Genomic DNA, 24,585 nt, shown 5'->3' on the forward strand with positions numbered 1-24,585 from the left:
GGAAGAGGAAAGGAGGTGTTCGTAGTGAGAGGGAGGGAAAATAGAGTACCAAACAGCATCACAGAGTGAGCTGGCCTTCTACCTTGTGGCTGTGGAATGCAAAGCCACCAATATTTTGACTTCTCCTTTGGAAACAGCTGCGTTTCCCTTTTTCAAAGATATTTTTTCCTTATTTATCGGATCCCTCAGGAGAGATCCATCTCCTGGCCCTGACACCGGCTTCCTCCTCTAAATCTGGGACCAGACCGGCATAGCTCAGACACACACACTCACACACACATGCACACCTGCTGCCCAAAAGCAGACATTAACCACAGATCACTATAGCAGGCCTCTTTACTGCCTGTACTGCTGCACGTTGATGGAGGCACATGGACACATTAGATATACGAAAATATGTGCCATCAGACAAATAAAGACACACACGTACAGGCAACAAATACGCATAAAGCAACCCGAAAATAAGAAATAAGCAGCCTGTGTACCACACACAGACACACACACACACACACACACACAGACACATGCCTGTGTGATCAGTCTTCCAGTGGTTTCCCACAAAGACTGACGGGCCAGTAAAAGGGGTTTCTTGCACCCAGCATCCCTGTATTGACACGCCATAAATAAAACGAGGCCTGGTAAAAATTTGAACCCACAGAAATGTTTTGTTTTGTTCAAAATGAACTCCCATCAAAAACCATGGGAGTACATCTCTGTTTACGGAATATTCACTTAGCGCAGAATGGTGGCGAATCTCTAAAGCAGCCGAGGGAGCCATTTCTGAGAGGGTCCGTGGTCATGACCCAAGGGGAAAGCAGTAAGTAGCCATCATCAGTCATATAAATCGCAGAGGAAATGGAGCCGAACATCAAGGACAGAGAATATTGTAGGAAGAAGAAACAACATCAGAGGTTTCTTTTTTCAAACGATGAGACCCCCTATATGCCATGGTCACTGATTTCCCCAATAAATACTGTCTTTAATGCATCTTAAAAAACTATCATGGATCCACCTGTTATCCTGCACTTGGGAATTCCATTTTGTGACCAAGCAACAGTCAAAAAACACTTTATTTTCAAAAATCACTGATAGATTTGCAGCATCTTTGTTGACCCAGACAAACCCTCCTCTGCTGGCCACCCTAATGTTTTCCCCTGGCTACCCATGGCAACGAAAGGACAGCAAATCCTGACAGTCTGACCAACTCTAAACAACGTATCTTTTAGTATGCAGCGTATTGCAAGAATAATGATTCTGGTTTAGGATTGTTGTTGTTAATCACATACGTTAGGCAGTGAAGTGTTTGCTGTCACTGGTTTTGTTTATGACTGCGGTGTTTGGTTGCGTTTATTTTCTTGTTCGTGTCTAAATGAAACATCAGTATTTCTGCCAAATCGGCCCCCAAAAAGAACACGATGTTGGAGAAGAAACAAAATTGACTCATGTACCAAAACTCCAGCAGAAATGCTGTGCTTTCATTCAAAGAGCACTTCAAGCAGCATGAGTCTATTCAGTAACTACATTTAAAGCGCACCTATCATTCTGTGACCAAAATGGCAGGACTGAATCCTTATTTTTATCTGTCGCTGAAGGATTGTAAAGACTAGAAATAACTAATTACATTCACTCCTCTCACAGAAATTGTGTGGCTTTTTACTGAACTTGGATTTGTGCCTTCCTTCTTTCCACTACTGAGGATTTGAGAAGTCATCTGGCTCTTCCGTCCACAAGACCGAGTCCTGTGTGAAGACGGCCGATCTAAGTTGAAGCGAAGTGTAGGCCACCATTAGTCTGACCAGAGGCTGTTGTGACAGCTGCTCTACTGTAGAATTACATTTTTATTAACGTCCCATAAAGTGGAAAAAAATAATTCTACGTTGTTTATTTTCCAGCTCATTTCTTTCCTGATTTCATGGAATTTCCTTACAAATGTGAAAAAGATGTTGCACCATCCTTTGTTGACAGCTCATTGGCTCGAATTGGTGTCCAATGAAACCAACACTTGTTTTTACAGGGGCTTTTGGGGGAAATCACAACTGGCCATTAATGTCAATGAGTGTTTCTCTGTGGCCATTTAGACTTGTAAGTGTTCAAACAGACACAAATGCTGTCTAAAGATTGATTATAGACATGAGTGTAAAGGTTGAATATGTACATGCACCCATAAGGCTGAGGCCCCCCCTGACACACACACACACACAAATTTGTCCTGTTAAAGGGATGGGTGGGATTTTTTGAAGTGGGGTTCTATAGGTAAGTATCAATAGTCAGTGTATGCAGTAGATGGCACACACCCAGTTTGGAGAAGCAGGCAGGATTACCCCCACAGAACCAGTGCCTCGATCAGTTTGTGTTGTGTTTGTGTGACTTTTCGTGTTTAAAACAGTTAGTTTGGAATTCACCAAGGTCACACATAACATAAACAAACTAAAAGGATCAGGGCAGCGGTAGACCAGCAGCTCCCATGTTCTGTGACATAAAAAAACCCCTATTTTTCTCGATGGAGTCTGGCCATGAAGAGAGTATCGATAAAGGCCTCAGTTCCCCGTTGGAAAGGGCTGTCTGACAGCAGGATATAGTGGTGAAAGTATTCTAAATGTCACATACACGTAAACTGTGCCAACCACCATCTACTGTGGGCAATACATTGACTATGGTTAAGTACCTCATGCAACCCCACTTAAAAAATTCTATGCTATCCCTTTAATCCTGTGAGGTCCTTCATCCCTAACTCCACACTTTGGTCTTACCAAATGTGCAAAATGCAAGCTGCAGTTGCAACATGAGATTTTGACATGTTTTACTAACACAAAACGCATGCCAAATATGTGACCCAATCTTTAGTGTGGAAGAGCCCTGCAGGACTTGTAAATTTATCTGCAATTTGCAAGCAATAATCAACACCTGATCTTTTACAAATGTGTGAGGTTTTGGCATTTGGTACCATTTTCCATTTCTGTTTTTTTTTTTTTTTCTTCTTTAAACATTCGGAATGCTTCGGAAATACAAGATGACTGCGAAACAGGGCATCAAATCCCTGGCGCATAATTGATTATCCTAGTTACACTACATGACCTAACCTTGTTTGACCTTTCCTGCCATTGTGTTATTTTACCTAATTCTGTACTGTTTTATGTTACTGTTACCTTATGGTAGAGTGCATTATTTTCGTGGAAAAGGGGCATAACAAGAACAGAAAATTATAAACATTCAAATACCATTGTTGGTTAAATGCCCCCTGCAGCTGAGTTAATGGGTCCACATCTTAATCCTAGTAATAGCGCTTGAAGAGATGGAATAAAATCTCCTACTGACACACAGGTATGACACATCCAGCTACCTGGAGGCCAACTGGAGACTCAAAAGAGAGCTGATGACTGCTACCACTCAGCTGTCAGTCCGTTGCTGGAAAAAAACTGATACTACACAGTCCAACAGCCATACCTTGGATATCTATCTGTTAGCAAAGCCCCGGCAGAGGTGCAATTACAGCAAATTATCCGCCTACCCTCGGGGTTAGACACACACACACACACAGACAAAAAACCCACACACATTGCGCACTAGCTACAAATCTCAAAACGACAAAAGATAGATGTGTGTCCAGACTTCATTTTATCATCTTGTATGGAATGCAGCACAGTGGTGATAGAGCTCCGGGGTGGTGGGAACAAAAATCAAATTCTCCTCCTCAGTAGATGTGTATGAGTTTGTGTATTTGTGCGTGTCCTGGGACAGTATGGCTGACATTATGTGTCATGGTTTTGGATGCGTCTGTAGAAAAACCCAAATGGTTTTTCAAGGATTATATGGAGGACGATGACTGTAGACAAATGTGATTACATGGTTCAAATGGGGCCTTTGTTCCTGGGGATGCCTGTCCAGTGAGGTCATTATGTACTGTAACCTGTGGGAGGTAATGGAAGAGGAGCAGGCTGGATATCCAGGCCATTGATGAATGTGTGTGTCTGTATGTGAAAGAGGAGAAAATTGTAAGGCTCTCAGGAAGTGCTGTATTAGTTTGTGCTATTTGAACTAACTTGAACTATTCACTCAACCTGTGCTGCGTAGGTTGAGTGAATAGAATATAAGAATATGTGTGCTCATGAATTACCACATACACTCTGTAGGCAAACATCTACAGACAAAGTAAAACAGTTGAATTTTTGAATTAATAAGCTGTTGAAATATTACAAATGATCTGTCGGTGGACTATCTAAATAAAGTGTTACCAAATGAAGTGAAGTGATGACAATCTATATCCACAAGGTCAAAGGTCACCTTCACTATTGGATAATAATGTTTTGCTATGTTGCAATGTTATTCAACACCATACCTATGTTATTCAACACCATACCTCTCTGAAACAGAAGGAGAGGCGTTTGGTCTGATGCTGAATTGATGACACTAATCTCTGGTGCCCATCTTGAATCTGTGCTGGTAGTTTTAGAATTTGTAGCTTCATCATGACTACATATGTGACTGGACAGACATGGATGTAAACTGCAACTTGACTGGTTGGCAGAGGCATACAACCACATAGCAGTAATTCTAGTTCTTTTATTTAAAATGTTGCTTTGACTGTGCTATTAATGCTTTGCAGGAAAATGAAGTGAAAGGATATACAGCAGTTAAGCAATTGAGTCTAAGTAGGCATGTAATTGAGCGCAAATATTGCCATGTGTAGAAAAGGACATTGTTCCATGATGAAAAACCTTTTTTTCCAACTTGAAGAGACATTCATGCACTGCCTATGAGATTAGGTTAACACTGCAAATGTCTCTGCACAGTTTAATTTATTGCTGTGATTCTCTCTGGTAGGTTATTTACATTATGTTTTCAATTTGGCAAATAACAAGTCTGAACATGTCACAGACACACCACATCCAACCAGCTCAGGCAGAAGTAAACAAATTTAATTAAGTTTACTGTAGCTAATGCCACATTTACTTGTCTTTACTATATAGACTGTATTTGTATGCCTCCACACCGGCGATAGCCATGACTGGAGGCATTATGTTCAGGTTATCCATCCCATTGTCATGAAAGCGATGTCTCAAGAATGTCTGAGGGATTTTCTTCAAATATTGCACAAACGTCCCCTTGGACCCAACGATGAACTGACTGTGTGTTCCAATACCCATATTACCATACTATTTAGTATGACAAAAAGACGATATGTCATATCAACTGAGACGCAAACAGTTGACAGCATGACAGCTCATTGACAGCTGTCAGAAGTCGCAATGATGGATGACAACATTAAAGTGACTGATGGATATATGAAAAAGAGAGTCAAAGTTCAGGGCGTAATGTTTTGAAGTAGTAGTACGTTCCGATTGTGTGCATACAGAGTACAACAGACCATACTTTTTAAGGACAGCTGCAGTACATGCTAAAAGTAAAAAGAAAAAGTATGCGATTGGAACGCACCCTGATTAGATTTTGGTGGTCACTGGTCAAATGTCAAGGTCACTGTAACCTTTTTGTGAACCTGATATCTCAAGAAGAGGCATCCACGTTTTTACAGACATTGATGTTAACTGTAACTGCAACTTGACTGGTTCTAGTTTTGTATAATATAATGTGGGAAAGAAGGTGACAGGGAGGCAAGAATAATCTAAACAGTATCTTTCCTGCCATGTTTCTGCACTGCATTTTCCAGAGATCCTCTGATCTGCTGCTGATGATGCTGATGCTTTTCTCATGTTAACTACTGTACCAGGTTTTTTTTGTTTATTCCAAACAAACCTGCTTGAATCATAGAACACATCACTTCTTATGCAATGGAGGAATTTTCCCAGGGAAGAAATCTCACACATGCTCTTTTGAGCAGTAACATGACAGATTTCATGAGCAGGCTGTCAGTTGGATCACTGTTTGGGGGCAAAATTTATTCATATGAAATTTGGCAAATTGTTAGTGTTACTTGAAATATAACTAACCGGTCTCCTGAGCTTGAGGCAGGAACACATAACAGTAATTACTAATGTACTAAAATCACTGTACTGATTTCTGCTGAACACTGAGAGTAAAACTGTCGGCTGCTGTTCTGTGTGTTTGCTAATGGGGCTTGACAGTCTGCAATAGGGCTAGTCTCACTGCCTCATATCCTCGCTATGGACTGATGCTCCCGCCTGGCCTTGAATTCTCACGCCACTGACCTCTGGGACTGTGTGTGCATCACAAAGTGTGTGTGGGAATGTGAGTGTGAGCCCCTCAGTTCTCTTGTAGTGCAGGTGTGTCTTTCGTTGCTACGCTTTGACATTTACATCTGTGCATATGTCAGTACCCATATGCGTGTAACTACCCTGTGTGCATGTGTGTAAGCCTTTTTCTAAAATTTGCAGAAGTGTATTTGTGTGACTACATGCGTCGGACATAAACTCTCGCACTTGCCAGTGGCCCTTGGCTGGTCCTGCGGCGCTCAGCGTGTCGGCTTTGATGGTGGGTCAGGGGAGAAGATCAGAGCACAGGATGAGTCTCCAAAGACACATCCACACACACACACACACACACACACCCTTGCTCAAAGTTAATGATGACTCCCAGCAGATCCCCAGCCCCTTGGTCCGTACCTCAACCCCAGGAGCTGCTCTGCCAGCTGCCTGACTACAAAGAGCCAAAACACTCAGCAGAAGGCGGAAACAGCTTCTGGTAGCAGCCAAGCATAGTGGCATCACAGGCAGCTCACACCATTGCGATGTGTGTGTGTATGTGTGTGTGTATGTGTGTGTTGTTAGCTGCCAGTATTTATCCGCTCTGCAAAACTCAACAGCTGTCTCTGTTTTATCTTTCCACACTGCATCGATGCCAAAGGTGAAAGAGTTTGAAGCATAAAATCTGGCTTGAGCCTTTTTAAAAAGACTGGTGTTTACAGCATATAGATTTCCACTTAATGAGATGTTTTCTTTTTAAATGAAATAGTGGCAAAAAGTTGTGATTGTATCAATTGCAAAAGTCCCCCCGTGAAAGTCAATCTGACAGGCCAAACCTTTAATTAGATGAGACTTTGGAGGAATTAACGAACGATGGAAGACACGGACATATCTGAGCTATCATCAGAAACCATCAAGTCTGAGAGAAAAACCAGACAGGTTATGGGCTGTAATTACATAAACACAGATGGATTCTTGTCATGCCTTGGACATCCAGAAAATATTTTATTGGTTTAGCCATCCGCAAAGTCTTTAACAATGTTGACAGGTTCTTGGTGTGCAAAAATTTAATTGAAGGGTGTTTGTTAAAATGTCTGCTTTTTTTCTCCTTCGCTTTCCCTAGTTCACTCATTTTGTCTCCATCTCACAGCCTCTCCTTCAGAGTGATGCAATATGGTCAGAGGAAATAGTAAATTACAAATTTAATTAGAAAGCAGAGATTTTTACGAGGGTCTTTGGGATCCAGTTTTTGGCATGCTCTACACATAAAGCCTTGGTTATTGAGAAGATACTGGAATCTTTGCTGTGCTGCAGAGAAAACGCAGCTTGTTTCACAGATACACTGGCTTCTTGTTCCCTTGTTAGTTCAACAAGGTCAGTGGTTCTGACTGCAATCATCCTATTTCTTCCAGGAGACACTGAATGGAAAGCCTAAAACCAAACATAGCCTGCTACATGGACAGTAAGCCAGAGCATGGAGATGTCTTTTAAACCATCCTTAAACTGTACCTGCCTCACAAAGTAAATGTCAACATCCACTCTTTCCTGTTGGGAGGAAGAGGCAGAGTAAACCTTGCGGTGCATTATGGGATAGAGCTGGAAGGAACAAAGAATGTTGAGAGTGCAGCTTGTAGGTTTTAATCTTTGCTAGAAAAGTCAGTCCAGTATCCAGTATCACAAACCTGCAATTACCGTTCAGGTTTTTATTAAGCATAACCACAATCTCTCCCTGACTTTAACCATATTGTAATTTTCATTATATTGAAGAGAGTGAGTTTTGAAAATGTTGGCAGTGAACGTAATCCTCGGTTTCGCAGACTCATCCAATATCTACACTCTTTTCTGGTGATAGAGTTAAAAAAAATTGTGAGCAGGACTGTGCAAGACAACTCCTTAAACAAGTTCCTCTAAGCTGTACTCATGGAAGGCTTTTAACTCCAGTTGTTCCCTGAATCTCAGTAAATGCGTGCTTTGTAATTACTTTGTAATTCGCATCCTGCAAATTAAGGTGCCATGTGCTAGGAGACTTTCCTCCAAAATACGACCACATAGATTATTACGACCCATATTTACCGTACATTTATTGGTAGGTTGTGACCTCTAGTGGCTGTAGTAATTATGACGGAAGCAAAGGAGGAAGTCGGGCAACATGAGGTCAGAGCAATAAAGTCAGCATACGGAGGCAGTCAGGATAGTGGATAGGTAAAGAAACACAGGACTTTCACCCAGGAGACAGCTGTTTGTGTCCTGCGTGAAACCAAAAGTCATGGCTGAGTTATTTGAGCTACGTAGTGTAGTATGTTATGTGACGTATGAAATGTTACGTTAGTAAGAAATATACTTATTTCAACCAAGAGGTGTAGCGGTAGTTGATGAGGCAGGTTAACTTCTAGTTAGATGGGCAGGTTACCAAGGAGGAAGTGGGTATACTCTCCTAAATATTCCAATGGCTTTTTGTCTGATAGATTGGTATTTTGTAAACGGTGGTAAAAGGTGGATATACCCCATATATATGTGTATACACTCCACTACACCACTGATTAAACCCAAACCATGATTGTTTTTCTAAATTTAACCAAGTAGTTTTGTTGCCTAAACTTAATAATGTAGTTTTGGTGCAACTGCGACTCTTTCACTGCGTGTTTAAATCTGATGATCTATTCTGTCATGGGCTGCTATTTTAGGAAATGCTCCTGTGGGTCAAATTTTAGGGCAGATTAAAGGACTTATTTGGTTGTATGGGTTGGGTTGGAGGACTTGTTGTGGGACATCTCCCCTGGCAATCCATTAGCCTGCGACTTCACCTGATACATAACAGATCCATTCCTCTTGCTCTCAGTCTGGTTAACTACTGTTGGTGTCTTTAAAGCAACTGACTCAGGAGAATGTTGATAAATGAAAATATAGTTAAGGTGGCAGTGGCAGCTCCTCTGCAAAAGTTGCATAGTCTTACTTGAATGTTTTGTGGCACAAAACACTACAAAACTGATTCAGCATGCTACTGTCTGCGGTGGAGGGATTTGCATGTGTTTTACATGTCCGCAACTGTAGAAGGAGAAAAAAAAAAGTGTTTGAATTGGCTGTATGAACCAAATCTCTCTGTCTGTCATCATACTGGTACCTAGTAAAATTGTACTGACAGATCTAATAAGAGCTCCCTTAAGAGTCTATTATCTGGGTCACAGGTGCTCCTTTCTCTGTAATCTAAATTGCAGCACTGGATACTACAGGAAAGCCTATGATGATAATACTAAAAAAAGTATTTTAGCATTAAGATATATTCAGAAGACGCACTTTTTCTTAAGATTGTGAACCAAAACTGTCACATGCCTATTGTGGTGGATTCTTGCTCATGCTGCAGCGCCACAGTGAAAAGTTAATTACGCATTTATCTTTGAGGCTAATAGCTTTGAATAATCCCCTCTGTAAAATGGATAGATATCTGACGACATAATTATCTTCGAGGAACCCACCCATAACTTTCCCTTCAGTTAATTTTACCGACTGAGTGTTGATGACGAGCGAAGAAAGTATTTTGGTGAGCGAAGGTGGTTGTTGGTTGTTTTGCTCTGCGGTTGTGGGACGTGTGAGAGAAAGCAGGAGGGATTTGATGCAGGCGGCTGTTCGCCAGCTGTCCCTCCAAGGGATTGGCTGGACAGCATTAGGAGTGTGAGCAAACTCGCTGACCACTGACCACAGACAAGTCAGCCTGTCAACCACCCCAGGGCCTCTCCTGCACAGTCTTTTTCTGCCTCACATTGAAGGACACACTATTCTCCCACTCAAAACTACTTCTCTAGTTTATTTCCTGTTTATCCTTTGAATGCGTCTAGCTTCCTTCCTTCCTTCCTTCCTTCCTTCTTCTACTTATAGATTTTATCCCACTCTCTGCTCTCTTTTTTCCGGTACTTTTCCATCATGTCTTCCAAACTGGTGACTGCATCCTCACAAAATTTCAGTGTATTTTAACATGTTTCTGGCAGTTTCTCTTCTGTACTTTTCAACCCAGAATAAACGTTGGCATTATACGTTTCTGTAAAACACAGGTATGTAACATTTGGATGTAATTATTTAGCGGGTATGCTGAAGCTTTATGCTTCTTTATGTTTCTACAAGGCTGTGGTTAACATGTAGTTATGTTTGGGCACAAAAAACACTTGGCTATGGTTAGAAAAATAAGTTTGAAAATACCATTTTGGTGCCACAATCATGGCTGGAAATGCTGTCGATGCCTCACTAAAAAATAAATGGTTTTGTTGTTTACTGGTCTTGAAGAGTGGTGCGTAGCCTTGCAGCCATTTCATCTAAGTAACACACCATCCACCATCTCCTCCACCTCCTACCGACTTAGTTCAAACACATGTAATCAGAACTACGTCACTTTAGAAATGTTGATATGATACATTTGATATAAAAAAGTACAAATGTAACATCATAGTTTGCAGAAGAAAATGCCAACCTTTTCTTCTGAGGACTGAGCTGTTATTTTTACTCCAGAGGTTTGGTTATCAGTCACTGTCAGATTCATTTTCATCTCTTCTTCTATCTCATATTTGTCCGCTCAGCGGCTCGTCTCTCCCTGCACAGACAGCCTTCTGGCACAAAGTTTTACTCACTCGTCTTTCTCTCAGCACATTTTCCCTTCTCCCTTCCTTTTCTTCTTAAAGGGGCATACATCTCAGTTTATAAAAAGCTAACCTGTCACACTGAAGTACCAGTCTGTGTGATTTCAGTTTTTCCAAAGCTGGTGTGTAGTCGATTGAGATTTTTAAAACTTATTTATTTTTTCCAAATAATGTTTTCGGTCCGACACTAATGCAGATTAACAGGTTGTTGATTTGAATTCTTATTCCATTACAGTAAAAATATATATTGTCTATAAGGTGGTATTTAGTAAGATATTCCCTTATCACATTAGAAAATAATCACTGATGTGACATTGATTATTGCCCACTTTTAGACTCTTTTCTGCCAAACATTGACATGTTTATAATGTTTTGAGTGAGTACTGAATTTCAAGACATTTTTTACAAAACAAGGCAATAAGCAGTTGTTATATGATGATTCAGGACGTATATACTACTAACCACTCAGCATGTGCAGGCCGTGAATATGAAGACCATATGAACACACGTGAGAGCAAAAGATTCCCAGGGTTAGTGTGTATGTGTGTGTGTGGGTTGCCATAGTACCTACAGCAGCAGGGACAAGGACGGCAGCGCCAGATGTTGCACAGGTGGAAATGAGAATCAAAGCGTCCAAGTGAATCTGCACATCGTCCCTCGCACTCTCTCTCCTGTCACTAACTGTCTCCATCTCTCATCGTCATTCTCCCTCCGCTTTTGTCCCTTTGTGTCTTTCTTCGTCTGGTCTTGTCATCTTATCCATGTCTCCCACAGTCATTTTCTTCTCCTGTGTTATTTTAATGGACATAAACTTTATTATTGACGCATCAATTATGCTTTTTTTGCTGTTTCCACACAGGGTATCCAACTTAATACATCATTCACAACCCCCCTGATTCTCTCAGTCTGACTCTTCTCTCTGTCGACCACCTTTCCTCCTTTAAAGGAGCAGTGTGTAGGATTTAGGGGGATTTAGTGGAATCTAGCGGTGAGGATTGCAAATTGCAACCAGCTGAAACTTCTCCCAGTTAGAATTCCTTCAGTCTTCATTATTCAGGAGGTTTATTACCATGAGCTGAATTATCCACAGAGCCACTAGCCCAGAAGCTGTTAATGTGTGCTCACCTTTTTTCTCTGATAACCTAAGATCCAGACGTTCAACAGGTTTTTGCAGTAAGCCGAAAAATCCACAGAGGTCTCATCCTCTCCAAAACAAATGGACCTGGTGATTTAATTTGGTAAATACACTGAGCGAAGTGAGTTTCACTTTACAAATCAGTGTTTTTCCAATGCCCTTGTTGCAGTGGGGTTGCTATACGGTGGCCAAAACAAAAACTCAAAGGGGCCTATTTAGAGCCAGTGTCTGGTTTGTCTGTTCTGGGCTATTGTAGAAACATGGCAGTACAACATGTTGGACTCCTTGGGTGAGGATCCACTCCCTGTGTACTGTAGATAAACCTACTTACCTATCACTATTCAAGCAGTCATCCTCGCCTCGCCTCGCCTCGCCTCGCCTCGCCTCTCCTCTCCTCTCCTCTCCTCTCCTCCTTTCTGGCTCTTGTGTCTTTCCGTTTCTCATTGCAGATTAAGTCACCTCTGGTGTTTAGGTGAATCACCAGAGAAATTTCCCGGTATTGTCATGTTTTCTGGTGAATGTTGGCTTCCTCTGTGTGTGTGCGTCAGTGAGTGAGAATGAAAGAGAAACAATAACTTTCTATTTTGTTTTTCCTGTTTGTGTGCATTTTCTCAAGAACTGGTGACCAAAGATGGGAGTGTGGTAATAAAACAAAGCCATAAAACACACCTACAGATTTATATCCACACACATGACACATTAACACTGCGCTTTCCATTGAGCACTGTTTACACCAAATCACTAATATAATCACTCTTCCCCCATCTTTAGAATCACTCTCCTCTCTGAATCATCCAAATCTAAATCCCTTTTCCCTTCTGTGTGTTCCTGTCTCAAAGCTCACGTCATGGTAGATTAGCACAGAGGTTACGCTCCCTGTACGCGTCGTGTGAAGAGTTCCCTTTGATTTTAGATGCGAAACCACGGTGGATTTCAATCGAATTTCAAGCTGAGAAGGTGGAGAAGCAGCTGGAATGCTACTTAGCCGCTAACGCCGCGGCTTCCAGGCTGCCTTGCAGAGGACTGTGGTGATATAGTGTACGATAATGTGAGATGTGAGACTGTGGCTGTCTTCATATTTCATACTTTTAATTGTTTGTCTTCATCTGGACGCTGCTCAAAACGGCTCCCCTCTTTTAGATTAAAAAATAAAAAGATTGATCGGAACTTGAGCAGGCTGGTGAGTTGTTGAGTGCCTTGAGACTTTGGTCGGATGTGGGGAGAATAAATGTTAAAAGAAATGTGTCCTGCGAATTTCATTAAAGCCTAAAGAAATCAGTGGATACATTTTTCACCTCACTGAAAGCAGTTCTTGTCCTCCCTCTTTCCATTCTCCTGTGTGATGGTGCATTTTGTAGCATTTTTGCAGGAAATTGTAAGTGTAAGGAGTTTCCAGTTGAATTCTAGGACCAGGCTGTTAATACCCTTGCTGCTTACTGGAGCTGCTTACTAGAAGACCAAGGCTATGCTGGATATCTCACAGTTGTGTTGTGTATCTCCTAGTTACGTGCAACTGGCCCATTATTAGCTACATCATGTTTAAGAATCTCTTTAAAGAAGTCAGAGGAGCAAGTTATGTCAGCTTACTGATTATAATTCCAAATTAAAGAAATTGGGAATTTCTCACAACCACTATACCTCCCATTTGTCAAAAACAACAACAAAATGGTCGGCAAACTCGTGGGTCCAGAGCAGACTGTAACTTCTGAACAAAACCCAATGTTAAAGGGAATCTCTAGCCATTTAGTATTTGTTCTTAATTAAAAAATGTCAAAATTGAAATATCAGAGGCAAAGATATACTGATCTTTAGTTTCTAGAGTGGGTCAAGATCCAAAAACCCTGGATCCTACATTTCCCATAATGCAACCAGGATCATATTTTCATTAGACCTTCCCTGTTTGATAAGTTATTCAAAACTTGCACCTCCAGTTTGTGACCACAGACTGTATAAAAAGTAATGGACGTAGCCGCCATGACGTCAGCCATTGGTTTGTGGTTTCACATTTTGAAGCCTCGAATTTGGCATTTTGGCCATCACCATCTTGAAAATTTGGAGCCAAAAGTGACCGAAAGTGACCTAATTGGTCGGCTCAACACTCTCGTCCAAAAATGCTGAGGTGACGCCTTGCAGACAATCAGTCACTCAAAATCGCATCAACCTTAATTATGCCTAACTTTAAGATTTAAGACGACGTATAAAAAAAAGTTAACTCCACTTACAGCTGTCATGAACAGGGAAATAAGCTGTTGTGACTAAAACTACTTTTTTGTACCAGACATGTTTTTTTTCTGCTGTAAAGTTGGGCATTTTAACACTGGGGTTTATGGGGATTGACTCGCTTTTTGAGCCAGTCTCAAGTGGCCATTCGAAGAACTGCAGTTTTTGGCACTTCCATGTTGGCTTTGTTTTTCAGCCCCGGAGGTTGCCACATGTTTGTTGTGCCGGTTTTTTGTTAACCCTGATGACATCTCTGTGATATCATAAAATGTAATTTTATGAAAATTAACAAAGCTCAGTGAGAGTTACAGAAGACATGATACAACAGTTTTTATTGATCAGTTAAAACGAATGTATACACTGTTTATTTGTTTATAGTGTTATTTTTGAATGAACCACAACAAATAGTAGTAAAACAATAAATATGCATAATCTAGGCTTTATTTCCATTTGTCTGGTGTAACTACAAGGTTTGTGAAGGCATAACCATCTTGCAATACTGTGCGAAGAACATGTGGTTTTCCCGTTCTTCCCGTTCTGCTTACGTTATGTAAATGCTGAATACAGGATAAAAAACACATACACAATGAGAAATACGATAAAGATTTACTGTTGTTTGGTATGATGCTTAGATGGCCAGCACAGCCAGGTGCCTGATATTTTGTACATTTAACGTACAGAGTATCGCAGCAGATGTAATAAATATTTGATACATGTGAAACTCCTCCTGACCTTCTCACCACCTACAGTCAGTTTATCAAAGAGTTTTCATGCCAGAAAGTCAGTAGATTCTTATACAGGGAATATAAAATTTCAAGCTGCTGGTCTTTAAGCCTGGAGCTATTGAGGGGAGTGTTGTAAAGTCATTTAGAGTACCATGACCTCCGCTTAAAGCCTCCACACACAAGCTAAGCTGATCTATCTACCCCTCAATACAAGACCAGATCCGTTATCACACAAACTTACTGCAACATCTGTGTGTGTATGTGTGTGTGGTGTGGGTGGGCAGCTTGTGGACTTCGATGATATAATGGTCACTGTCATATCTGATAGAAGTCACAGTGACGCTGATGTGAATAACATCTCATTCTCTATAGGTGGTTTCATTTGCTACAGTGGAGAGTGTTTGAAGTAGAGAGAGGCAGAACTGGCTCAGACGTAAACTGAGAGGCATCAATTATTGTAATTTGTTTTGACCATGTCACAGCAATATGCTTCAGGACTGGACTGGATTTTACAGATTTTCCTCAGAAATGCAATGAAGCTAGAAAGACACGCCTTCCCTCCCTGCCTTTTCTGCTCAGCTTCTTACTTAAGTTCAGCATTTATGTAACTTTGAAATGTCTGGGGATAAGGGGAGCTTTGACCTTCCTGGGTGTGGGTACAAGGTGGGGCTGGCACTTTTGGGAGAGTCTGATTGGTTCCAGTGTTCTCACATCAACACAATTTTCTCTTCGGCTATGACTCGGGGAACAAAATGTGTCATTGGTCCATTTTGGGTGGGTCCCCACATCATAAAATTACCAGAAAGTTTTAACAAGCCTGGCTCAGGTTCAAAACCAAATTCTTCTTACCAAAGCTTTGGACTATAAAACTATCCAAATGAATCTTCAGAAAAAAATGAAATGTCTGTAAAAAATAAAATAAAAATATTGGCTACATAGACCCCTTTGCTCTTTTGACTACCTCACATACTATGTACTGTCTTAAGTATGTCTGAAACAGCTGGAGACACACTAATCATGAAGCCATGTGTTGGGTTAAAGGAAGAGGAAGGCTCCATGATATTTCTAGTGGGCAGCCTGCTGTCATTTATAAGTTAAGGAGGTATATTCATATTAGCTCTCTTAAATAATCATTTTGGAAAACTTTTATGTCTACTAAACTAACCGGACTGTCTCAGTCTGGTTATCTTAATCTCTCACATAACCTCCATTATCAGGGATCCGATGAATCCTTAAAAAGTCTTAAAAGGCATTGAAGTCATTAATTCAAAATTAAGGCCTTAATTGGTATTAAAACATCTTAAATAAATCTTTCAGAAGTTTAAAAAATGCTAAGACATGGCAAGTAGAATTTTATTAAAGAAAATCTATTTAACTGTGCTCTCCCTGTGTCAGCATGGGTTTTCTCCAGGTACTCCAGCTTCCTCCCACAGTCCAAAGACATGCAGGTTAAGTGATGACACTAAATTGCCCGTAGGTGTGAATGTGAGTGTGAATGGTTGTCTGCCTCTATGTGTCAGCCCTGTGATAGTCTGGGATAGGCTCCAGCACACCTGCGACGCCTAACGGGATAAGTGGTTATGGAAAATGAATGAATAAAAAAATGAATATTTAACTAAGATTTGTCGGCATGGCTGAGTACAGAAAGAGAAACTCAAAATTGCCAAGAAAGGCAGCCAATAATCAGAAGGTGTTTCTTAGTTTTGTTCTACCATGTCATGTTTTATGTTACAGTAAACATTTGGGCATAATTGTCCCCATCTCTGAGTAACTGACGACGCTTCATGTGTTTTTTCGTTCCCTTAAATTAAATTTTAAGTAGCAATAAAATGCTTAAATCTAACCTGTGTTTAGCTCGATGAACCCTGTTTATGTGCCACAACTTGATGTTTAGGCTAAAAACATCAAGGTTAGCTGTAATCCAGTAAGCTACGCTAACCAGCTGCTGGCTGTCGCTTCATACAGTATTTAGCGTACGGGCTGGAGAGTGGTTTCAGTCTTATTTTTCCCTAAATGTCAAACTATTCTTTTAACTTAAATCCTGCAGGCTGGAGCAGCTGTAGCACTAGTAGAAGGATAGATGCAGGCAAATGGATGATGTTGGATATTTATGTTCAATCCCACTGCAGGTGAAGAACTGAGACGTATAATCCAGCTCTGGTTCCCAGTGAGTCTGCACCTCCAGACAAAGTTTTAAATTATGAAATTATGTAAGAACAGTGAGAGTGTGTAGATGTGTGTTTTGGGCGCTCTGGCAATTATGTTACTAGTTTTTTTGTGTGTTTTGCAGAATATAGCACATATTTGAGGCTTAGCATTTTCTGTTCATGCCTGTGTGGGTATTTCTGAACCCGACCTTCTAATTGCACTCGACATGCCCCTCTGTATTCATTTCCCTCTTCTCACTCTGTGTGTCTGTCGACAAACTGACTCTGCAGGCTCTTTGCTGTGGGAGAAAAACCTCCAGCTGAGACAGGAACCGAATCCCCGGAGAGCACATTATCATTATGGCGCATATTGCACTTAAAAGCATAGGAGGGAGCACATTTGTTGGTTTTTGTCATTTCACGCCGTCAGAAGTGGTCGCGAGAACGTCTCTGAGTTTGCTGCCGCCGAAAAAAATCATGGGCTTTTGCTTCGGACTGATGATAACAGGGGTTTATTTAGGGAAGCTGGAAGCCACGAAACCTATTAGACCTAAAGGATAAATCACATGTGATCGTTTTAAAGGCTTCTATGGTCGACCTCAGCGCAGTGTCTGTGAAAAGGATATCCGCTTATCTCTGTCTACTGTGTATTTACACTGAAACCCTGTTTGTAAATATGCAATTTGATCCTATTTGTAGAAAATGCATCATAAACATGAGACAGGCAACTGAGAAGGCATTAAAGGTAAAAAAGGCGATGCTGTCCAGAGGAGATTTTTTCGCTTGTCTCTCTATATTATCTTTCTTGTCTGTTTCTCTTTGTGTATAATGTTATAATCCTATGTGTGCGTGTGTTTCCATCCCACAGTGGAGTACGACAGGGAGCTCTCTCCGCAGCGGCGTCACCACAAGGAGTTTAAGTTCAACCTCTCACAGATCCCAGAGGGCGAGGCCGTGACCGCAGCAGAGTTCCGCCTCTACAAGGAGTGTGTGAGCCGCGCCTTCCGCAACGACACCTTCCTACTCAAAGTGTACCAGGTGGTCAAGGAGCACCCTGACAGGTAACACACACACACACTTAGGAATACGCTTTTGACAGGATGATAAACTGATTCGAATCTCTGCAACTGGGAAATACAGATGTGGATCTCAACGACCTGCTGAACCCTGATGTCCCCTAAAATAGTTTTCCTTTCTATGGTTGAACCCTCATGTCAAATGGAAATATTCTACATGTGTTGTGGTTATTAAGTTAGTTTTTACTTCTATTGTCACGCTGACATCAAACATCAAAAAAAATGTCTTCAATGTGAAAAGTGCTTTGCCGTGCAACATGTAGGTGTAGGTTTACAGAGGGGTTGCACTGATTGTGCTAGGAATCAACAAGTCAACAAGAGAAGGCGTCACTGAAAACAGTGAGCATGCCCAGCTGACTTTTTCTCAATACAAAAATGTAAAGATTATGATTATATAAACTCCCTGTATGTTTCTATCATTCTCCCTGTGTGTCACACAGTCTCTGGGCCCTTGCCATGTTTATATTGTAAAATCAAGCAAAACCACGTCTTACAGAAATAGCACAGCTTCAAAATCCTCCCGTCCCCCAAATGAGCGCAGCTAATACATGCCAAACATTTACATTACGTCTGCAGGGGCAGATAAACATCAAGTGAGATTTCTGAATGATATTTGTGTTTTATCAAGCCCGCCCAGCGAGAACCAGCTCCAACATGAAGAGAATTCCTGATATACACATTTAGGCTCACATCGCCCAGTATATTTTGCTTCTCGATAAATACACATCAAAGTACCTTTCTTCTGTAAAGCCTGGTGTGTGGAGGGCTATTACACTTGATTAATATATTATTTTGTGTTGAATATCATCAAGAAACAAAACACCTTAAGGTGAGGTCTCTAACACCGAATGTTCTCAGACCACAGTCCTGAGCTGAAGCTGATCCACTCTGAGGTCCGCGGATTGAAAGAGTCGCTGTAGATGTTGGCAGAGTATATTTTTCTGTCTGTCAAAAGGTTTCTATAGGTATCAGAAGCTACTTATTTGCTGCATTCCTTTATCCCTTCAATGGGTGGGTTGTGCTCTTTGGCCTGGAGGTAAGGCCTTTTATTTTTGGAGATATTTGGAGATTAAAGGGCCCATATATCTCCAATTTCTTTATTATTGTAGGACAGGTTTTTTACCTTGAAGAAAATTACAGTCTGGGTGGTGTGCTATCAGGTGGAGGAAATTTGCTCCCGCTGTGTTTGTGCTTTGCAGGAGTGAATTCAAGGTGCAACATGCATCCACTGACAAACTCAGTAATGTCTATGCCACATTAAAGTTGTAACTGGTTCCAGTTTGCATTCGTAGTTTCTTTCTCCCCAGTTATATGCCGTTAAGTCTTCAGTGTTTTTCCTCATTTTCCACCTTTCGCAAAACTGCACCTTTGTAATCAGCCAATCAGTGGGAAGCCTATTAACTTTCTCGTGCTCCTCCTTCCCGTCAAAACCTGACTCCTGTTTTTGACTCTAAGCCGTAATGATAGAGCGCTTAATTAGCCTGACACCCTTTGTACTTTTCATTTGATTGGGGTGGTTTGCTAAAAGCAGGCAAGGAATGTGAGAGATTACAATGCCAGAAATGTGGCAGGCCTGACATCGCATTGAGAGAGGGCAGGTTGCTGCAAAGGCTGCTTTTACTGACGAAAACCAATTCAGCAGCATCTTACCAGCTATTATACTGCACCCAACCTGATTCTTTTTTTTACTTATGCAAGTGTTTCAGTTCCTGCTAACAGTAATATTGTCTTTATTCGGATTCTTAAGTGTACCGGCATGTTGATCCAGAGTTATAAAATCCTGTCTTGTACTGAAAATCTCCTCTCCCTCCAGATGTCTGTCTTACATATTGCTTTTACAATCTTACAAATATGCCTTTTCAGCAGTTTAAAAGATGAAAGCACATGAAATAACCAGGCCAGCTGTGAGCTACACTCTCCCACCTTGCGTTACATTTTTAACAGCATTCACTGACAAGACTTATAAAGGAGATTTATTGTGGTAAAAAAACACAACCTTCACCTTTGACCTTATTATTCCAGTTCATTTAAGCAGTCAGTCAATAAGCAGTTTTACAGTAGGCCCTGCAGGCAGCTCTCTGATGGACCCCCTGCCGTCCTTCATCAGCTGAACAGCGGCTGTGACGATGAGGCGGAAACATCGGTACACAGGCCCACGCTGTGACAAACGTGTGAACTTAGCAGTGGGGTGTGTGTGTGTGAGGGGAGTAGAGGCTCATACGGAAACTGTCAGAAACACTCTCATTAATGAGCAATAAAGAGTGGCTGTTGATGCATGACTGCAGGGGCATTCTCCGAACACCTGGATGATTGTGAGGCTTTGATGTTTGCTCTGGAGGAGGCTCCGACAGACCCGACGCTGTGTTATTACTACTGTAATGGGACAGTGGGAGGACAGGCCCTCTTATCACTCACACTCTGTCTTTTCTTTACAACTCCTGTGCTCTCTTTTCATTAATTTGTCTTCAGTTGTATTACGTGGGTCTTTTTTTCTTCCCACGTTTGACACATTCTTCCATTTTGTAGCCTGATTTCACTCACACAAAATAATGTCAATGATATAAACATACCTGTAGCCTGATACCAAGGATTTAATACCTTCCTTTTCCCTGTCCCTCAGAGAGGTAGACTGTATGGTCAAACCCACAGTGGAGTACAATACAGTGTATCCCCGCATTTTCTGTTAAGTGCAGCTATCCATCTTTCTGTCATTTTGTTATGATACTGTTTCCCTGATACAAACCAACAGCTCCTGTGTCTCCTTGGTTTCTTAAAGAGGTAGAGCCGTCCTGTCCTGACTGACAGGATAATAGCACTGGACTGTACCTCTGTATTTATGCTGTACAGAGCATATACAGAGCATAATTATCAAAGTCTGGTACACTTGACACTTTTTAAATGTTGTCCTACTTTTTTTGGTGCCTGTGTTGGCTATTTTTACGTGCATCAACTCATCATTTCTCTTTTACTCTTTCCATGTAAGTTATGCACTGTTTACATGCCTCAGTAAGTCCTCAGTAGCTCGTCTTCAACTGGTACAAAATGCTGCAGCTCGCATTTTAACTGGGACAAATCGTGGGTCACTTATCTCCCCAATTCTCGCCTCCCTCCATTGGTTGCCAGTTAACCTCAGAATTGATTTTAAGATTCTTTTAATATCTTTGAAAGCTCAACATGGTTTAGCCCCCAGTTATATAGCTGAGCTTCTGAGTACCTATACTCCAAGTCGTGATCTGACATCCTCAAGCCAACCCTTGCTAGTCATCCCTAGATTGAGGTTGGTAACTAATGGTGACTGGGCCTTTGCCATCAAGGCCCTGAGGCTCTGGAATCCTCTGCCTGAGGAGATTAGGCTCGCTAATACATTAGCCATTTTTAAATCATTGCTTAAAACATATATTTATAGTAAAGCATTCCCTTTTAATGTCTGATTTGTACGTTTTGATTTGAAACTTTTGTGTTTTATTTCCTTTTGTTCTGTTTTTGCCTCTGTGCACACTATTTTTCTCAGCTCTTAATTTTTTTAAATATTGTTTGCACTTTGTGAAGCACTTTGTAACCTTGTTTAGAAAAGTGCTTTACAAATAAAAAAAAAATCTTATTTTATTTTATTCTTATGTGTGTAGCTGTAATATTTCCTCTTTTGTGATTAAACAAATTAATCTGCCTCTCTATAATCAAGTGCACATTACTTTCCAAATTTTAATATTTTAAGGGTGGGCAAACCAGTGCAAAATTATGAAAGCATTCTCTTTTAAACAAAACCATGTCGGGGGAGGGCACTGATTACTACTGCATTTATGAAAGTGCCATTAACATTGATATTTTCATTATATTAGGTTAACTGCTTTCTAGAGTATTTAAAAGCCCAACAGACCACTAGATACAAGACAAGTTAATATCATTATCATAACAGCCAAGATTACTGTTACACATTTAAAACTAACATAGCTAAACATAAGCTTGCTAACTACATTTTCACCAACAGAATGTGTAACTGATTTCACTGTGCTTGCAGAGGTTAAAGAGGAGTTTTTAAAAGCAGAGATCTCAGTGTTTTTTGGGAGGCACAGCGATCATGTAACTGTTGTCTTTTTTAGATTTTGGTACAGAAAGTGTGGTCAGGGATTGTCTCTGGAAGCTGCCTCTTGTTCTGGGTTTTGCTCAGTCGTCACTGCATTGTGGTCAAAAGACAGATGGTGCCTCTGTTTCTGCCAGGCAGCTGGCAACTTGGCATCCACAGTAGGAGTGCTCTCCGTGCTCCTCTCTATCCACACTCAGTCCTCACTTTTAAAGCAGACTAGCTGTAACTAAGGTATAAATTTGTGCATCGTCAATTTATTCTCACTTAAAGTGCTTGTTTGTGCCTGACAGGCTCAGATTAAAGTGTGACAACTTATGGGAAATATCCCTGCAGAGATAGACCTTTTTGTTTAAGAGTAAGTTTCTTTTGTTAAACCACAAACAGGCCCGACATCGCCGTCACCAAACCCACCAGACTCCAGATATAAAACATATGACAATGGGGTCTAGATTGAAAAATATTGAAGTAACCCTTCAAGCACCTTTAATAAACAGTTATACTAGTTAAGTTAAAGTAGTTTTCAAGTTAGTGCTCAGCTGAAAGGCTCAATAACATTGCCTTATTTATTTCCTACCGATGATCATTTTCATTAGATGATAGTCAGCCCAGTTACAAAACACATTTCTATTTTTATCTCTGATCTATATTATTTTTCTTCTGTGTCATCTCCTATGTTCTCCCAGAGAGGCAGACCTGTTCCTGCTGGAGTCTCGCAGGCTGTGGGCGGCTGAGGAGGGCTGGCTGGAGTTTGACATCACTGCCACCAGCAACCTGTGGGTGATGAGCCCAGTACACAATCTGGGCCTGCAGGTCAGCGTGGAGACCAGCAGTGGTAAGAGATCATGTCACATATAAGTTGTTCCTTACTTTTAAAGCACATAATGCACTCAATTTAACCACATAAAGTTGTGTAGTAGTTAAACTCACTTCCTGTGGTTGACAAAATAACTGTAACTGACAACTTGTGGAAAAACTACACAACTATTATAGTAAATCTTGCCTTTGTCTTCTGTAACAGGGCAGAGCATCAGCTCCAAGGATGCGGGGCTCGTAGGACGTGACGGTGCACTGGAGAAGCAGCCTTTCATGGTGGCGTTCTTTAAAGTCAGTGAAGTGCATATCCGCACTGCCCGCTCCACTGGCGGAAAACGTCGCCAGCAGAACCGCAACCGATCCACGCAACCACAGGAGGGATCCAGAGGAATAGGCCCAGCAGGTTAGTCTGACAGCCGCTGCACAAACACTAAACCTTAATTGACCTCCTCAAACAAAACAACCATGAAGACAATCAGACACAAAACTGACCTCAGCCCAACCTCACTACCTCCGTAACTGATGTCTGACCTGTTGAAAGCAGTGGATGGAAAGCATGTGTTTGAAGTATTCCTCTTTGAGACGCTTGATAAATTGGACCTGACTTCATCCGGATCTCGCTCTAATCAGCCTCCATCAGATGAAAATCCAAACCCTGGGATGATGTCCAAAATCTGCTGTTACTGTAGTTGGATTAAGGGTAGTGAAGTGTATCCTGAATCCTTAATATTGAGCAATATATTACACATATATAATGTTTTATTTATGAAGGGGGTTTCTGTGGCACCTCTTCAGACAGAGCTAGAAAGTTGAATGGAGGGTTTGGCTCGAGATTTTAGCAAAAAAGACTTTAGAGGAAAAACAGCAAAGGCTAGAGTTTGAGATAAATGGGTGGTGTTAGGAGAGAGGTTGGAAGAGAAAAGGTCAAACTGGAAGAAAAAAATATGTGTATTAGAGAAAATTTTATAAACTGACAGACTAATTACAACTTTGAATGTTGCATTGTGGAATAATTTGAGTTCTCATAGGAAATGTTGGACAACACAGCAAAACAGCAGAGCAACAAAAACAGCAGACTAGTGAATATTCAGTGATTTAGGACGCAGACGGCAAATCCATCTTGACAGGTGACCTCATCCTCTGAACCTCATCATTAGTCCTCCCCGCTTCTCTTCCTACTCAGCGGTATGATGTAATGAACAGGTATAAGCCTGATGTTATGAACTCCACAAGCTTTTCAAATTAAATCAAACCCTAATCCGCCCACCTTTCACCTGCTGTGTAATTCTGGCCAGGCTTTACAGCGCTTAAAGCTAAGCTGCTCCTGTGAGGCTTCATTGTGTGACTAATGCAGTACATAAAGCTAGCACTCAGGGAGCCTGCTGTTAATATCGCTCTGATCCTTGGCTAATTTGACAGATGAGGCATCTTGTTAATATTAAGCCTTTACAGCTCAAAGCTTTGAGTCTGCAGAGGAGAGCCCTGTATGCAGCCGTAAATAAAGTGTCTCCAGCAGGTAACTGCCCCTATATATTTTAAGTATTGGTGACATTTAAGAGATCTAAAGAAAGTTTGCCCCAAATCAAAAATACATATTTTTCC

At 41.1% G+C, this 24,585-nt stretch overlaps 1 protein-coding gene across 1 annotated transcript in view; it reads left to right on the top strand.

Moving 5' to 3' along the window:
• Window positions 1-24,585, top strand: part of bmp6 (bone morphogenetic protein 6) — a 54,137-nt gene that overhangs the window by 15,082 nt on the left and 14,470 nt on the right. The window contains exons 2-4 of the mRNA XM_050056145.1: window positions 17,879-18,071; window positions 22,854-23,002; window positions 23,189-23,386. Of these exons, the coding sequence (XP_049912102.1) occupies window positions 17,879-18,071; window positions 22,854-23,002; window positions 23,189-23,386 (540 nt within the window). The remainder of the gene's footprint in view (window positions 1-17,878; window positions 18,072-22,853; window positions 23,003-23,188; window positions 23,387-24,585) is intronic.

This window comes from Epinephelus moara, chromosome 11 (assembly GCF_006386435.1).
Source record: "Epinephelus moara isolate mb chromosome 11, YSFRI_EMoa_1.0, whole genome shotgun sequence".
NCBI lineage: Eukaryota > Metazoa > Chordata > Actinopteri > Perciformes > Serranidae > Epinephelus > Epinephelus moara.